Genomic DNA, 15,559 nt, shown 5'->3' with positions numbered 1-15,559 from the left:
ACATAAAGTCAAAAATGCAACAAAAAATATATATACAGAATATATATACAGTGTGTGCGAATGTAGTAAGTTATGGAGGTAAGGCAATAAATAAATAGGCCATAGTGCAAAAATAGTTACAATTTCGTAATTAACACTGGAATGATAGATGTGCAAATAATGATACTGGGGTGCAAATTAGCAAAATAAATAACAATATAGGGATGAGGTAGTTGGGTGGGCTAATTTCAGAATGGCTGTGTACAGGTGCAGTGATCGGTAAGCTGCTCTGACAACTGACGCTTAAAGTTAGTGAGGGAGATAAGAGTCTCCAGCTTCAGAGATTTTTGCAGTTCGTTCCAGTCATTTGCAGCAGAGAACTGGAAGGAATGGTGGCTAAAGGAGGTGTTGGCTTTGGGGATGACCAGTGAGATATACCTGCAGGAGCGCAGACTACGGGTGGGTGTTGCTATGGTGACCAGTGAGCTAAAATAAGACAGGGATTTGCCTAGCAGTGATTTATAGATGACCTGGAGCCAGTGGGTTTGGCGACGAATAGGTAGTGAGGGCCAGCCAACAAGAGCGTACAGGTCACAATGGTGGGTAGTATATGGGGCTTTGGTGACAAAACGGATGGCACTGTGATAGACTACATCCAATTTGCTGAATAGAGTGTTGGAGGTTATTTTGTAAATGACATCGCCGAAGTCAAGGATCGGTAGGATAGTCAGTTTTACTAGGGCATGTTTGGCAGCATGAGTGAAGGAGGCTTTGTTGCGAAATAGGAAGCCGATTCTAGATCTAACTTTTGATTGGAGATGCTTAATGTGACTCTGGAAGGAGAGTTTACAGTCTAACCAGACACCTAGGTATTTGTAGTTGTCCACATACTCTAGGTCAGACCCGCAGAGAGTTAGGGAAGGAGTGTTGAATGGCGTTGAAGCTCATTTGGAGGTTTGTTAACACAGTGTCCAATGAAGGGCCAGATGTATACAAAATGGTGTCGTCCGCATAGAGGTGGATCCGAGCGTCACCAGCAGCAAGAGCGACATCATTGATAGTATGCTAACTATTCTAGCTAACTAACTGGCTGAATAAGTTGACGACGGACTCACTCAAACTGTCAAAACTAACCCAAAACTTTACACAACGTTAGACACGGACACAAATGATCTGCTTGGCGTGTTAACACACTGGTGGTTTGTTGTAACCGAGTATTGGTGCTAAACCGTGTTATTGGAGGTTGGCATGCTAGTTGGCTATGGCGTCATAGGATTCGGTGCCCTGGACGGTTTTCACGGAAGAATACTGTACCAAGTTAGCTAGCTGAATAAACTAAGTTAGAGTCTATTCCTAGAAAACATTGAACCGCTGTAGTTTACAACAATTATAATTTCTAAAGTGGAAGTTGGGAGAGTTATATTTGAGCGTTTCAGTGAAACGTGAGGGAGGCCCTGCTCTCTCGCTTTCCCAGATGTTTAGTTCATTTCATTCCGATCTCCTTTGCATTATTGTAGCCGTTTTCTGTAGCCTGTCAACTATGTGTGTGTCTATCCCTGTTCTCTCCTCTCTGCACAGGCCATACAAACGCTTCACACCACGTGGCTGTTGCCACTCTAATCTGGTGGTCCCTGCGCGCACGACCCACGTGGAGTTCCAGGTCTCTGGGAGCCTCTGGAACTGCCGTTCTGCGGCTAACAAGGCAGAGTTCATCTCAGCCTATGCTACCCTCCAGTCGCTCGACTTCTTGGCGCTGACGGAAACATGGATTACCACAGAAAACACCACTACTCCTACTGCTCTTTCCTCGTCTGACCATGTGTTCTCGCATACCCCGAGAGCATCTGGTCAGCGCGGCGGTGGCACAGGAATCCTCATCTCTCCCAAGTGGACATTCTCTCTTATTCCACTGACCCATCTGTCTATCTCCTCATTTGAATTCCATGCTGTCACAGTCACTAGCCCATTCAAGCTTAACATCCTTGTCATTTATCGCCCTCCAGGTGCCCTTGGAGAGTTCATCAATGAGCTTGACGCCTTGATAAGTTCCTTTCCTGAGGATGGCTCACCCCTCACAGTTCTGGGTGACTTTAACCTCCCTACGTCTGCCTTTGACTAATTTCTCTCTGCCTCCTTCTTTCCACTCCTTTCCTCTTTTGACCTCACCCTCTCACCGTCCCCCCCCTACTCACAAGGAAGGCAGTACGCTTGACCTCATCTTTACTAGATGCTGTTCTTCTACTAATCTCACTGCAACTCCCCTCCAAGTCTCCGACCACTACTTTGTATCCTTTTCTCTCTCGCTCTCCTCCAACACTACTCACTATGCCCCTACTCAGATGGTAATGTGCCGTCGCAACCTTCGCTCTCTCTCTCCCGCTACTCTCTCCTCTTCCATCCTATCATCTCTTCCCTCTGCTAAATCCTTCTCCCTCCGATCTCCTGATTCTGCCTCCTCAACCCTCCTCTCCTCCCTTTCTGCATCTTTTGACTCTCTATGTCCCACTCTGAATTTCAAGCCTCTGCCTCTAACCCTAGGAAGCTCTTTGCCACCTTCTCCTCCCTGCTGAATTTTCCTCCTCCTCCTCCTCCCTCTCTGTGGATGACTTCGTCAACCATTTTGAAAAGAAGGTTGACGACATCAGATCCTCATTTATTAAGTCAAATGACACCGCTGGTCCTGCTCACACTGCCCTACCCTATGCTTTGACTTCTTTCTCCCCTCTCTCTCCAGACGAAATTATGCGACTTGTGATGGCCGGCCGCCCAACAACCTGCCCGCTTGACCCTATCCCCTCCTCTCTTCTCCAGACCATTTCCGGAGACCTTCTCCCTTACCTCACCTCGCTCATCAACTCATCCATCATGTCCCTTCCGTCTTCAAGAGAGCGAGAGTTGCACCCCTCCTCAAAAAACCTACACTCGATCCCTCCGATGTCAACAACTACAGACCAGTATCCCTTCTTTATTTTCTCTCCAAAACTCTTGAGCGTGCCGTCTCTAGCCAACTCTCCTGCTATCTCTCTCAGAATGACCTTCTTGATCCAAACCAGTCAGGTTTCAAGACTGGTCATTCAACTGAGACTGCTCTTCTCTGTGTCACGGAGGCTCTCCGCACTGCTAAAGCTAACTCTCTCTCCTCTGCTCTTATCCTTCTAGACCTATCCGCTGCCTTTGTTACTGTGAACCATCAGATCCTCCTCTCCACCCTCTCCGAGTTGGGCATCTCAGGCGCTGCTTACTCTTGGATTGCGTCCTACCTGACAGGTCGCTCCTACCAGGTGGCGTGGCGAGAATCTGTCTCCGCACCATGTGCTCTCACCACTGGTGTCCCCCAGGGCTCAGTTCTAGGCCCTCTCCTATTTTCTCTATACACCAAGTCACTTGGCTCTGTCATATCCTCACATGGTCTCTCCTATCATTGCTACGCAGACGACACACAATTCATTTTCTCCTTTCCCCCTTCTGATAACCAGGTGGCGAATCGCATCTCTGCATGTCTGGCAGACATATCAGTGTGGATGTCGGATCACCACCTCAAGCTGAACCTCGGCAAGACGGAGCTGCTATTCCTCCCGGGGAAGGACTGCCCGCTCCATGATCTCGCCATCACGGTTGACAACTCCATTGTGTCCTCCTCCCAGAGTGCAAAGAACCTTGGCGTGACCCTGGACACCACCCTGTCGTTCTCCGCTAAGATCAAAGCGGTGACCCGATCCTGCAGGTTCATGCTCTACAACATTCGCAGAGTACGACCCTACCTTACACAGAAAGCTGCACAGGTCCTAATCCAGGCACTTGTCATCTCCCGTCTGGATTACTGCAACTCGCTGTTGGCTGGGCTCCCTGCCTGTGCCATTAAACCCCTACAACTTATCCAGAACGCTGCAGCCCGTCTGGTGTTCAACCTTCCCAAGTTCTCTCATGTCACCCCGCTCCTCCGCACACTCCACTGGCTTCCAGTTGAGGCTTGCATCTACTACAAGACCATGGTGCTTGCCTACGGAGCTGTGAGGGGAACGGCACCTCCTTACCTTCAGACTCTGATCAGACCCTACACCCAAACAAGGGCACTACGTTCATCCACCTCTGGCCTGCTAGCTCCCCTACCTCTACGGAAGCACAGTTCCCGCTCAGCCCAGTCAAAGCTATTCACTGCTCTGGCACCCCAATGGTGGAACAAGCTCCCCCACGACGCCAGGACAGCGGAGTCACTGACCACCTTCCGGAGACAATTGAAACCATACCTCTTTAAGGAATACCTGGAATAGTATAAGTAATCCTTCTACCTCCTCCACTCCCCCATAAAAAAAAATAAAAAATGAAGAAAAGTGGTTGTCCCACTGGCTATAAATTGAATGCACCAATTTGTAAGTCGCTCTGGATAAGAGCGTCTGCTAAATGATGTAAATGTAAATGTAAATATACACAGAGAATAGAGTCGGCCCGAGAATTGAACCCTGTGGCACCCCCATAGAAACGGCCAGAGGTCCAGACAACAGGCCCTCCGATTTGACACATTGAACTCTATCTGAGAAGTAGTTGGTGAACCAGGCGAGGCAGTCATTAGAGAAACCAAGGCTATTTAGTCTTGACACATTGGAAAGAATTAACAAAAAAAACAGAGCAAATTAGAATGCAATTTGGCCCTAAACAGAGAGCACAGTGGCAGAATACCTGATCATTGTGACTGACCCAAAATTAAGGAAAGCTGTGACTATGTACAGACTCAGTGAGCATTGCTATTGAGAGAGGCCGCTGTAGGCAGACCTGTTTCTCAAGAGATGACTATTTGCACACTGCCTACAAAATGAGGTTGAAACTGAGCTGCACTTCCTAACCTCCTGCCAATTGTATGACCATATTAGAGACACACATTTCCCTCAGATTAAACAGACCCACAAAGAATTAGAAAACAAATCCCATTTTGATACTGGGTGAAATCCCGCAGTGTGACATCACAGCAGCAATATTTGTGGCCTGTTGCCACAAGAAAAGGGAAACCAGTGAAAAACAAACACCATTGTAAATACAACCCATATTTATGTTTATTTATTTTCCCTTTTGTACTTTAACTATTTGCACATCGTTACAACACTTTATATAGCCATATTTGAAATGTCTCTATTCCTTTGGAACTTTTGTGAGTGTAATGTTTACTGTTAATCTTGTATTGTTTATTTCACTTTTGTTTATTATCTATTTCACTTGCTTTGGCAATGTAAATATATGTTTCCCATGTCAATAAATCCCTTTGAATTGAATTAATAGGGATTTTAATGGCCAATGAATGGAGGAACGTTCCCGACCAGCAGACTGTCGACCAATCGTGGTCACGCAATCCCTTCCAGAAGTCACGGTTTGAGTCGAGAAACCTGCCTATTTTTCTCGAAAGTACGTAATGTCACGATTTCAAAGCTATACGAGAACAAGTTAATTATCTTGTTCATGTAATTTATGCTAATGTTGGGTTTTTGAGCTAGCAGCCAATTGACTCCCATTCACTCCTTGAAGATGTGCGCTCCTTGTCCCAGAATCGGCCAGAATGCACCGCGCGGGCGTTAATACGAATCGAATGGGGTTTACCATCTAATTTCTTAAAGTATTTCGCTTGGATTAGTAGGGTCTCGGTAGATAGCACCAGTGGAAAAAATTGCTTGAGGGAGCTAACATAATGACGTCGGCTGAGGTAATGTGGCAATTGTTTTGAAACAGATTAGCATGGAATACGATGCCTGGTTTTCTGGCTAGGGTAGGAAGGTAAATTAGGCTACGGAGCTAGCTAGCTAACGTAGCTGACATTGGCTATTTCTACTCACTAACTTTGAGACCCTGTTAGCTAGGGCTAGAAACAACTGTACAGCTAATACTAGCTAAACCAGTCGTTTGCGGTTTGCTCAATTGTTTTGGAGGACACTGGCTATCAACTATCTGGCGTTCAAAGTGAGTTTGTTTAGTTGTGCGCTGTGATGCAGTGATTTCGCTACGGAATTAGCTAGTTACGCACGGTAGTAAATTAACGTTACCCGCTAGTCAGCGTCGCGAGCGGCTGCACACCGCGACTGCGGGGTATCGCCTGCAAAACCGGGCCTTAGATTCACTGTGGACTTTTTGGACTGCTGTTATTCATGACCCGGGGCACTCCCTAGGCTTTTTCTCCGCTAGAGTTGGTTAGCAAACATTTGGGATGCTGATGAAAGTAGTTGAACAATACTGGAAATCTGAATAAGTGAGACCAGACAACTCACTGAAACTGAGCAGCAAATCACATATTAACGATCACACCCTGCGCCCATGTCCAGTAGTTCACTTTAAATGGCAATTAAAACTTGAAGACTGGGACCCATATGTATACCATATTCGGTTCATGGGGTGGTAACGTTAGTAGTAAAGAGAAGAACGTTCTCCCATTTGTGCCTCATTGCAGCCTCTAATACCTACTGCCATGGAGGGGATAGGTGGGGGAAATGTGCAGAAAGTGACTCCTTTAGCTCGAGAATTAACCCGGATCTTCAACAGCTACAATAAACACTCCATACAACTAAAAAATAATCTGAAGGAGACCAACGCATTTTTCCGGGAAATAAAACAGAACTACAGTAATGCCTGCGCATCGGCCGCCAGCTCGGAGGCAGGTAAGATGTGCACCTCTTCAGATTTGTTATCTATATAATTATCATTTTTCTTGGCATCATCACAACAGAATGTTCAGTAAAACTCACACATTTCTCAGAATACATCATGCTTTGCCAAACGTGGGTAGGGTTACGCTTTATTGAATGGTTAGGTTGTCACATGTCACACACCAATTCTTGAGGTTACATTTATCCCTGGTGGCTTAATGCAGGTAACGTTACGATACTTGCATCATATGCCTGTCATTGAATGACCCTGTGAGTATTTTACATTCTACAGTAAGTATCAGTTTATTGTCTTAAATTTGGATCGCGATCAGTGATAGTATGGGAAAGGAAGCAAATGATACAAACGATAAAGAACATGAGAAAAACAAATATTTTATTCACATGTAGGCCAATCCTGACTAGCAGGTGCGAAACTTACATTACGGGGGAAAAGTACGAAAAAATTTATGCATTTACTACTTACTGTATGTTGGTCTGGATATGAGTGTCTGCTAAATTAGCAAAAATGTCAAAAAAAATAAATACAGATTTAGCCTTCATTGAGATCGACCACTCAACAAGCTTTTGAAGTGTAATATGATTGTTGCTTCCAGCATAAAGCCCCATTAACAAGCCCCGTAAACGTATCCGACCACAAACATAGGAAGGTCTGTCATTCTATACTAGCCTTAGTTTGAGTGGAAACTCTTCTGATTGTGGTCATTCAAGGAGGATTGGATTAGGCACAGCAGACTCTATGCAAATCCCATAATGTTCCAATTAGGAATATGTACAAGTTCTGCTGTGGTAGGGCTTTTCCTAAAGGGCCCACAGGGTTCTGACCTGTACTCAATCTATATACAGTGGGGGGGGGTGGCAAAACGGGCGGACAGCTATTAACTAAACTGTCTTCTGAATGGGAGTGATGAGGTAAGCTTAAATTTCTTATGGGGAAAAAACAAGACTGTTCTCTCCCGGAAAGAGACTTCCTTGCCAACACGTCAACTGTAGAAAATGTATTAAATAGGATTTAGAGGAAAAATGAAGAGATTAGGGCCAGTTATTCTTTCTCAACAATATGACCTGACAAAGTGCAACAAATATGCAGAGATTCCAGCTTAAGAAGGAACTGAGGCTAAAAGGAAACATGTACTGGTGATGGAAAAACATAGAAGTAGGCCACATCCACTTGTTGTAAGCCATCCTAATTCCCACTCTGCACTAGTCACTGCACTAGTTGATTTGGGGATTGGCTGACCTCAAAGTAAGTGGGCTGATGAGCAGGGTGTGGGTGTGATTCTCACGTTCCTGTTTAGGAGATGTGAGTTATTTTGAGCCACGGTCTATTGGTGGTGAGGAGGAGGAGTTTACCATTCATTTTCTGGATTCAGGTTCATTCAAACATTGTTTTAAGCTTTGTTTTACTATTGACAGTGACAGCTGATTTTGGGATTGTATATTGAGTCGCTGTCCTTAAAAATGTGTCAACTGATGTATTAGTTTCAGTCACTGAATTGTTTAATTGAACTTTTCGCCACCAGCTCCTGATATCAGGGCATATATCAATCAACCGAGTGAATTAGCTTAGTGTGCATGTGCGCCCAGCGATATCCTGACCCGAGCTTGTTTTCCCTGGCTAAACTAGCTGGCTAGCTGAACTATGCTAGTTTTCTTCCTCATTGCCAAACACCATAAACACTGCACCCTCAACTTCAAAACTCATTTGCTAGTTGTACAATCATGGAACAAAGAAATTTACTGAAAAGAAACTTGAAAATGATTTATTGTTTTGTTGAATAGTCATGACTGGTTCGAGCTATCTGTAAGACAACGGTGGCGAAGGATATCATTGCTACTTAACGCAGATCCAAGTTCAGTTTTGAGATCCAGCGGCGTCATTGGCATAGGGTTTGTTTCTGACTGGTCTTGGAACTGTGACAACGGGCAGCTTGGCTCGATGGGATATGTAGTGATTTTGCCAACACAGCCAGATATGTACACAGTCTTTTACTCTTAACCTTTTTTAAACTCACTCGTATTTGTTGATTAAATCAGACTTTATTAGTATAATGTGTAATCCAGGAATGTCACGAGTTAATTGACTCGAGAAAATAGCATCGCTACAATGAATGGCTAAATTACTTCCGGATACAAAGGGTCTACTGAGCTCCTCCTCACCACTCTATAGGGCTGTCATTTAAGCCCAACCTTCCTGTCCCACAGGGATTTCACAGTCTATGCAAACGGAGCATTCCAAAAATTCAGCTAAACAAAAGTACGTAGAACTATGTAGAGAGCTACTCTGTAGAGCAGGGATGGGCAACTTTGATGGGGGTGGGGGCCACAAAATTCTGAACTCATCATGAGTATTTGACTTGCCTAGTTAAAGGTTAAATAAATAAAAAGTGAGCCCCCCCACCTTGCGAGCAAAACATTGTAGCAACCCCCTCTTGACAGCGGAGAGAGAGAGAAATACGTTTTGGAGTTAATTTCCTGCAATGCTATACATTTTGTCATGGGGCATAGAGTAAATCATGCAATTTTAAAGCAAGTTTGCTGCAATTCTACAGATTTTGTCATGGGGCAGAGAGAAATGTTTGCTGTCTGAATATGATATCTCAGTGAGAGTGACTAACAAAATCGATGGGGGCCCCCCGGTTGGTAATTTGACCATGATTACTACAAGTTTAGATAGCTGGCTAGACTAACTTACCAATCTAAAAAATGTTAGCTGACATGGGCTAATTGAGTGACTGCCCAAAAGAAGGGGGGCCACGGACCGCCAGTTGCCCATTTTTAAGGCAGCGATTCTCAACTGGTGGAATTATTGACATGAAAAAGGTGGGACTGTTGTTCCCTTGTCATACAATTGGTACATTTACTATCAATATAGCATTAAAAATAGGTTTTCAGATTGCGTTTTGGAAACAAATAAAATCACGACGCGAATATTGGATCGCGACTGAGACAACCTGGTTCAATTTGGGTACTGAGGCCAAACCAGTTGAAAACCACTGCTTTCAGGTGTGTTTGTGGGCTTAGTGTCTCCACTAGTACACACATTTACATCCACATTTACCAATAATGTTTTTCAACATCCTCATTCTTTCAATCTAGTGCATCTAGAATGTCAAATTTCATGGGAAAAGCAAATCTAACCTTATCCTTCCCATCAAGTAGGCCTATACATACATACTGTATCTTTGTCAAACCTTCATAATAAAGGCTAACAACAAACCACACAGTGGTTGTCATGCTAGATGACATGCTTCAAGCTCTAGTAATAATTGGTTTTTGTTTGACATACATTTTAAAGTGAAAAATCGGAGTCTGTCACTGTTATCGTGGAATTGCCCTGTAGACATCAGTATATTAGGTATTTTTTTTAAATGCATTTCCTGTGGTTCAGTCATTCATTGGATTGTTACTGCATGCAAAATGTGTTAGGCCAAACACCAGGCAGGGTAATACCAGATGAAGAGTTGCAGAGCAACAGATTGGCAGGGTGGAGAAAGAGAGAGAAATAAGGGGTGGGGAGGGAGAAAGAAGTGCTATTCCATTTCTGGCCTCTGTTCTTTGTCTGTTGTTTAACTGCTTTAGACCATGACTCAGCATCATGGAGGATTATGACCACTTCCTGTGATGACCCAGGATGAATTGGTTGTACTGTTAATATGGGTTGCCACAGAGATGGGTCAGGAGATAACAGATGAGACTGAGGGGCTTTGAAGTAAACACCAATAGATTCTCCCTCAGGCCTTTCATATGCCAGAAGTGCAGAGACAGAGCGATGCCAGACACCAGTTCACAACAGGTCCAGTTAAAGCTGAAAATGTTATTTCTGTAATGCAAGCCAATCCACTAGAATTTGCTCAAATATAAAGTGGGGTGTTATATAACATTACATTGTATTATTTATTTATGCAGATTGTTTCTAGGCCTAATACCTGAAGAAAAAAGGCTCCTTCCTTAACCCTCAGAAGGGAGAGGCACAATGACTCAAGCCCCCCTGACCACCAGTACTACTCCCTTCTATACATGTTGTTGTCCCTTCTCCTCCCAGGCCAGCTGAGCTGCATCTCCTTCCCCCGGCATGAGGAGGAGTTCCTGCACAGCAGCGTGGGCAGCACCCCTTACGTCCTGGTACTTGGCCAGGACTGCGCCGCACGCTACCAGCTGCTCAACTGCCTGCTGGGGGAGCGGCTCCTGCCCCTGGGGCCCGTGGCGGGCGAGGCCTGCGATGGCGTTCAGGGCACCGCCTGCAAGAGGAGGAAGCTGTGCTTCACCCACGGGCGCCAGACGCGGCTCAGCCTGGCGCTGCCAGGCCAGTATGAGCTGGTACACCAGCTTGCGGCCCACTGCGGGCGCTGGGATACGGTGCCCCGGGAGGATCTGGAGATCCAGGAGGAATGTGAGGACCCCGCCCACAGACTGGCCGAGCTGGAGATCACCCTGCACCACCCTCTGCTACAGGTACACCAGGGTTTCCGTTATCCGTAATTGCTGGCTTTTGGCCCATAAAATAATGAATAGCCGATAAATACAATTGTTGCTGGCCAAATTGACCGGGAGAAAAAACCAATCCCATTGCAAAATAAATGCTTTTTATTCATTGATGGTCGTAGGAAATACATTTGACCATCATGCTTATCAGTCTATAGGTTAATTTGCGAAATTTAGTGGAATTAAATTGGGGCATGTGTATTTTTATTAGTCATGTATCTTATTTATCACACGCACACAGCATACTATTTTAGAGCGGAATATCACTTGTCAGAGAGTGTTAGAGCTGCTGCTTAGCTTGTTTCTGCTGGAGTGAAATGTGTTAAAACAGTTTTGATGGCCATGATTAAAAGAGCTACTACTTTTATTTATCAACTGGTAATTGAAGCCGGCCTCCCATTCACCATTCAAGAACATAGGCAGCGGAAGGCAGACTATCAGTACATCACCCACCACTTTGCAATGTGAGCTGGAGGCAGTATGCATTTTGAAAACGTACAGTGCATTCGGAAAGTATTCAGACCCCATGACTTTTTCCGCATTTTGTTACGTTACAGCCTTATTCTAAAATTGATTGAATTGTCCCCCCCCCCCCCCCCCCCCCCCCCATATCAATCTACACACAACACCCCATAATGACAAAACAAAAACAGGTTTTTAGAATTTTTTGCAAATGTATAACCCCCCCCCCCCCCCCCCCCCCCCCCCCGGAAATATCACATTTAGATGTATTCAGACCCTTTACTCAGTACTATGTTGAAGTACCTTTGGCAGCGATTACAGCCTCGAGTCTTCTTGGGTATGACGCTACAAGCTTGGCACACCTACAGTACCAGTCAAAAGTTTGGGCACACCTACTCATTCCAGGGTTTTTCTTTATTTTTACATTGTAGAATAATAGTGAAGACATCAAAACTATGAAATAACACATATGCAATCATGTAGTAACCAAAAAAGTGTTAAACAAATCAAAATATATATTTTATATTTTAGATTCTTCAAAGTAGCCACCCTTTGCCTTGATGACAGCTTTGCACACTATTGGCATTCTCTCAACTAGATTCATGATGTAGTCACCTGGAATGCATTTCAATGAACAGGTGTGCCTTGTTAAAAGTTAATTTTTGGAATTTATTTTCTTCTTAATGCTTTTGAGCCAATCAGTTATGTTGTGACAAGGTAGGGGGAGGTATACAGAAGATAGCCCTATTTGGTAAAAGACCAAGTCCGTATTATGGCAAGAACAGCTCAAATAATCAAAGAGAAACTACAGTTCATCATTACTTTAAGCCATGGTCAGTCAATCTGGAAAATGTCAAGAACTTTGAAAGTTTCAAGTGCAGTCGCAAAAACCATCAAGCGCTATGATGAAACTGGCTCTCATGAGGACCACCACAGGAATGGAAGACCCAGAGTTACCTCTGCTGCAGAGGATAAGTTCATTAGTTACCAGCCTCAGAAATTGCAGCCCAAATAAATGCTTCACAGAGTTCAAGTAACAGACACATCTCAACATCAGCTGTTCAGAGGAGACTGCGTGAATCAGGCTTTCATGGTCGAATTGCTGCAAAGAAACCACTACTAAAGGACACCACTAAGAAGAAGAGACTTCCTTGGGCCAAGAAACACGAGCAATGGACATTAGACCGGTGGAAATCTGTCCTTTGGTCTGCAGTCCAAATTTGAGCTTTTTGATTCCAACTGCTGTGTCTTTGTGAGACGCAGTGTAGGTGAACGGATGATCTCTGCATGTGTGGTTCCCACCCTGAGCATGGAGGAGGAGGTGTGATGGTGTGGGGGTGCTTTGCTGGTGACACTGTCTGTGATTTATTTAGAATTCAAGGCACACTTAACCAGCATGGCTACCACAGCATTCTGCAGTGATACGCCATCCCATCTGGTTTGGGCTTAGTGGGACTATAATTTGTTTTTCAACAGGAAAATGACCCAACACACCTCCAGGCTTTGTAAGGGCTATTTGACCAAGAAAGAGAGTGATGGAGTGCTGCATCAGATGACCTGGCCTCCACAATTATTTAATCAATTTTAGAATAAGGCTGTAACATAACAGAATGTGGAAAAAGGGGTCTGAATACTTTCCGAATGCACTGTATACTTAATGGTTTGAAACCCAAACGTTTTACTGCATATTATAAGGCATGTCTTACCTTGCTTCAAAGTAGCCTAGGCAAAATCCGACCATAGAAACGTGGCGGCAATTATTGTATGAAGACTTCCTCATATGCTGTTGAAACCAGCATTTTTCTCCTGTTTTATTGGTCTTCATATCAACTTTCTTTCGTTGTCCAGAAGCCGAAGGCACAATCCTAGTCATATTAGCAACTCATGCTAGTTGTTGCATCCGTAGATTCCCCCTCTTTCTAATTTTATAACTGAGATTTTAATCTCTGTCACATGGAACCGCTCGCATCAGGTACACTGGTTAGAATTGTGTTTTCCCGCGAATTGCATTTTGGCAAATGTTTGAAAATTCCGTTCTATTGGTTGCCTCGTTACAGGAGTTGCATGTTCTGTTAAGATTAATTACTATAATCTAAATGTATCCGGCACATTTTCCTAACTGAAAGCTTGAGGCATACACGCACAGGCCATCACCCTGCACCACCCTCTGCTACAGGCACACACACACACGCACACACAGACATCACCCTGAAATGCACCATCCTCTGCTAGGTAGGTATATATTGACTTCTCACAATAACCCCCCCTCCCCACAATAAACAGCCAGAAAGAAATATAAAATATAAATAAAATCACCAATGACATCATAAACCTGATATGCATACAGGTGGTACAGTGAAACAGGCCTATGTTCTAACGGCCATACAGTGTTTTCTATTTCATAATATAACTAGCCTTCTTTTAAAAGTTTCAATTCGCTAGTCAGAAAAATCCATACAGCCTTCTGGTTTCAAGTTTTATTAGTCGTATGTATGGGGTACACATGGCATACACCGTCCAACCAAATGCTTACTTGCTTTACTTCTCTCGCTAGAATGAACGATATGCATCTTCTAGTGATCTATTGATGGGACAGGAGCCTGTCAGTCACAAAGCAAGCGATGACAGGGAAACACTACTGGTTTGTCAGTCTGCTGTCTGTTCCGCCTCTTGCTACCTGTTATTTTTCTGTGCTGTGGTTGGCTGAATTTCTTTTCGCGGAGGAGGGAGAGCATTATGCTTCTTCGTCTCCTGTGAGTGAATTTACACGTCCCATGAAATGTGTAAAGTGGTAACGATGAGTTGAAATCCACTTAGTTATTGTTTTGTGGCACATTAATTCTCTTTTACGTGCTTCATAGTCTATTTAGGACTAGTTTATAAAAGGTGTCGAACTGACTGAATAAAGTAAATCTCCTATATCCCTTCGCTATTCATAAATCATACAACGTATTTGTGTCCATGGTATTGCATCGGGACAAGTAAACCAAAGATCTTGTTTGTATTTTCCTAGGATTCGAAGCCCATGCCGAGACTTGCCAGTGACCGCTAGCCTAGTGACACACACACACACACACACACACACACAAGGGCAACAGCCGCCGGTGACCATAGCACGACATAAACAAACATCGACGTGTGAAAAATATATCGCTTTAACACCATAAGCATGCACAAAAACGTATTTACATGCAACCGAAATGATTAATCAAAAAATTGATTAGAAACGATTTTTATTGTTAAATGTGACTCTGTAAACTGATAGTGTTAGCCAGCTAGCTAGAGTGGGCTAGAGTGGACATAAGTGCTGATGTATCATCACACAAAATGACGGCACCGCTTGAAAAATAGAGCAGAATCCTATTTTCTCCGCCTTACACGAGCACCGCCGACCGCTCCACCTGGATAGAATTTCACCCCCACGCCTAGGTGTACAGAAGCGAATCGCATCGGTGTGAGAGCCGTTCATTTGGCTGCAACTGCTTTTTGCCGATTTTATCTGTAGATAAATACATTTACAGTGGGGAAAAAAAGTATTTAGTCAGCCACCAATTGTGCAAGTTCTCCCACTTAAAAAGATGAGACGCCTGTAATTTTCATCATAGGTACAGGTCAACTATGACAGACAAATTGAGATTTTTTTTCTCCAGAAAATCACATTGTAGGATTTTTAATGAATTTATTTGCAAATTATGGTGGAAAATAAGTATTTGGTCACCTACAAACAAGCAAGATTTCTGGCTCTCACAGACCTGTAACTTCTTCTTTAAGAGGCTCCTCTGTCCTCCACTCGTTACCTGTATTAATGGCACCTGTTTGAACTTGTTATCAGTATAAAAGACACCTGTCCACAACCTCAAACAGTCACACTCCAAACTCCACTATGGCCAAGACCAAAGAGCTGTCAAAGGACACCAGAAACAAAATTGTAGACCTGCACCAGGCTGGGAAGACTGAATCTGCAATAGGTAAGCAGCTTGGTTTGAAGAAAT

General features: G+C 44.0%; 1 protein-coding gene across 1 annotated transcript in view; it reads left to right on the top strand.

Annotated features, from left to right (window-relative positions):
- The first annotated feature begins 5,531 nt into the window (after positions 1–5,531).
- dstyk (dual serine/threonine and tyrosine protein kinase) overlaps positions 5,532–15,559 on the top strand; it is a 51,335-nt gene continuing 41,307 nt past the window's right edge. The window contains exons 1-2 of the mRNA XM_084172852.1: positions 5,532–6,614; positions 10,666–11,075. Of these exons, the coding sequence (XP_084028978.1) occupies positions 6,425–6,614; positions 10,666–11,075 (600 nt within the window). The 5' untranslated portion in view covers positions 5,532–6,424. The remainder of the gene's footprint in view (positions 6,615–10,665; positions 11,076–15,559) is intronic.

The sequence above is a fragment of the Coregonus lavaretus genome (assembly GCF_964263955.1).
Source record: "Coregonus lavaretus genome assembly, chromosome: 12".
Taxonomy (NCBI): domain Eukaryota; kingdom Metazoa; phylum Chordata; class Actinopteri; order Salmoniformes; family Salmonidae; genus Coregonus; species Coregonus lavaretus.
This window is presented reverse-complemented; position numbering and strand designations above follow the sequence as displayed.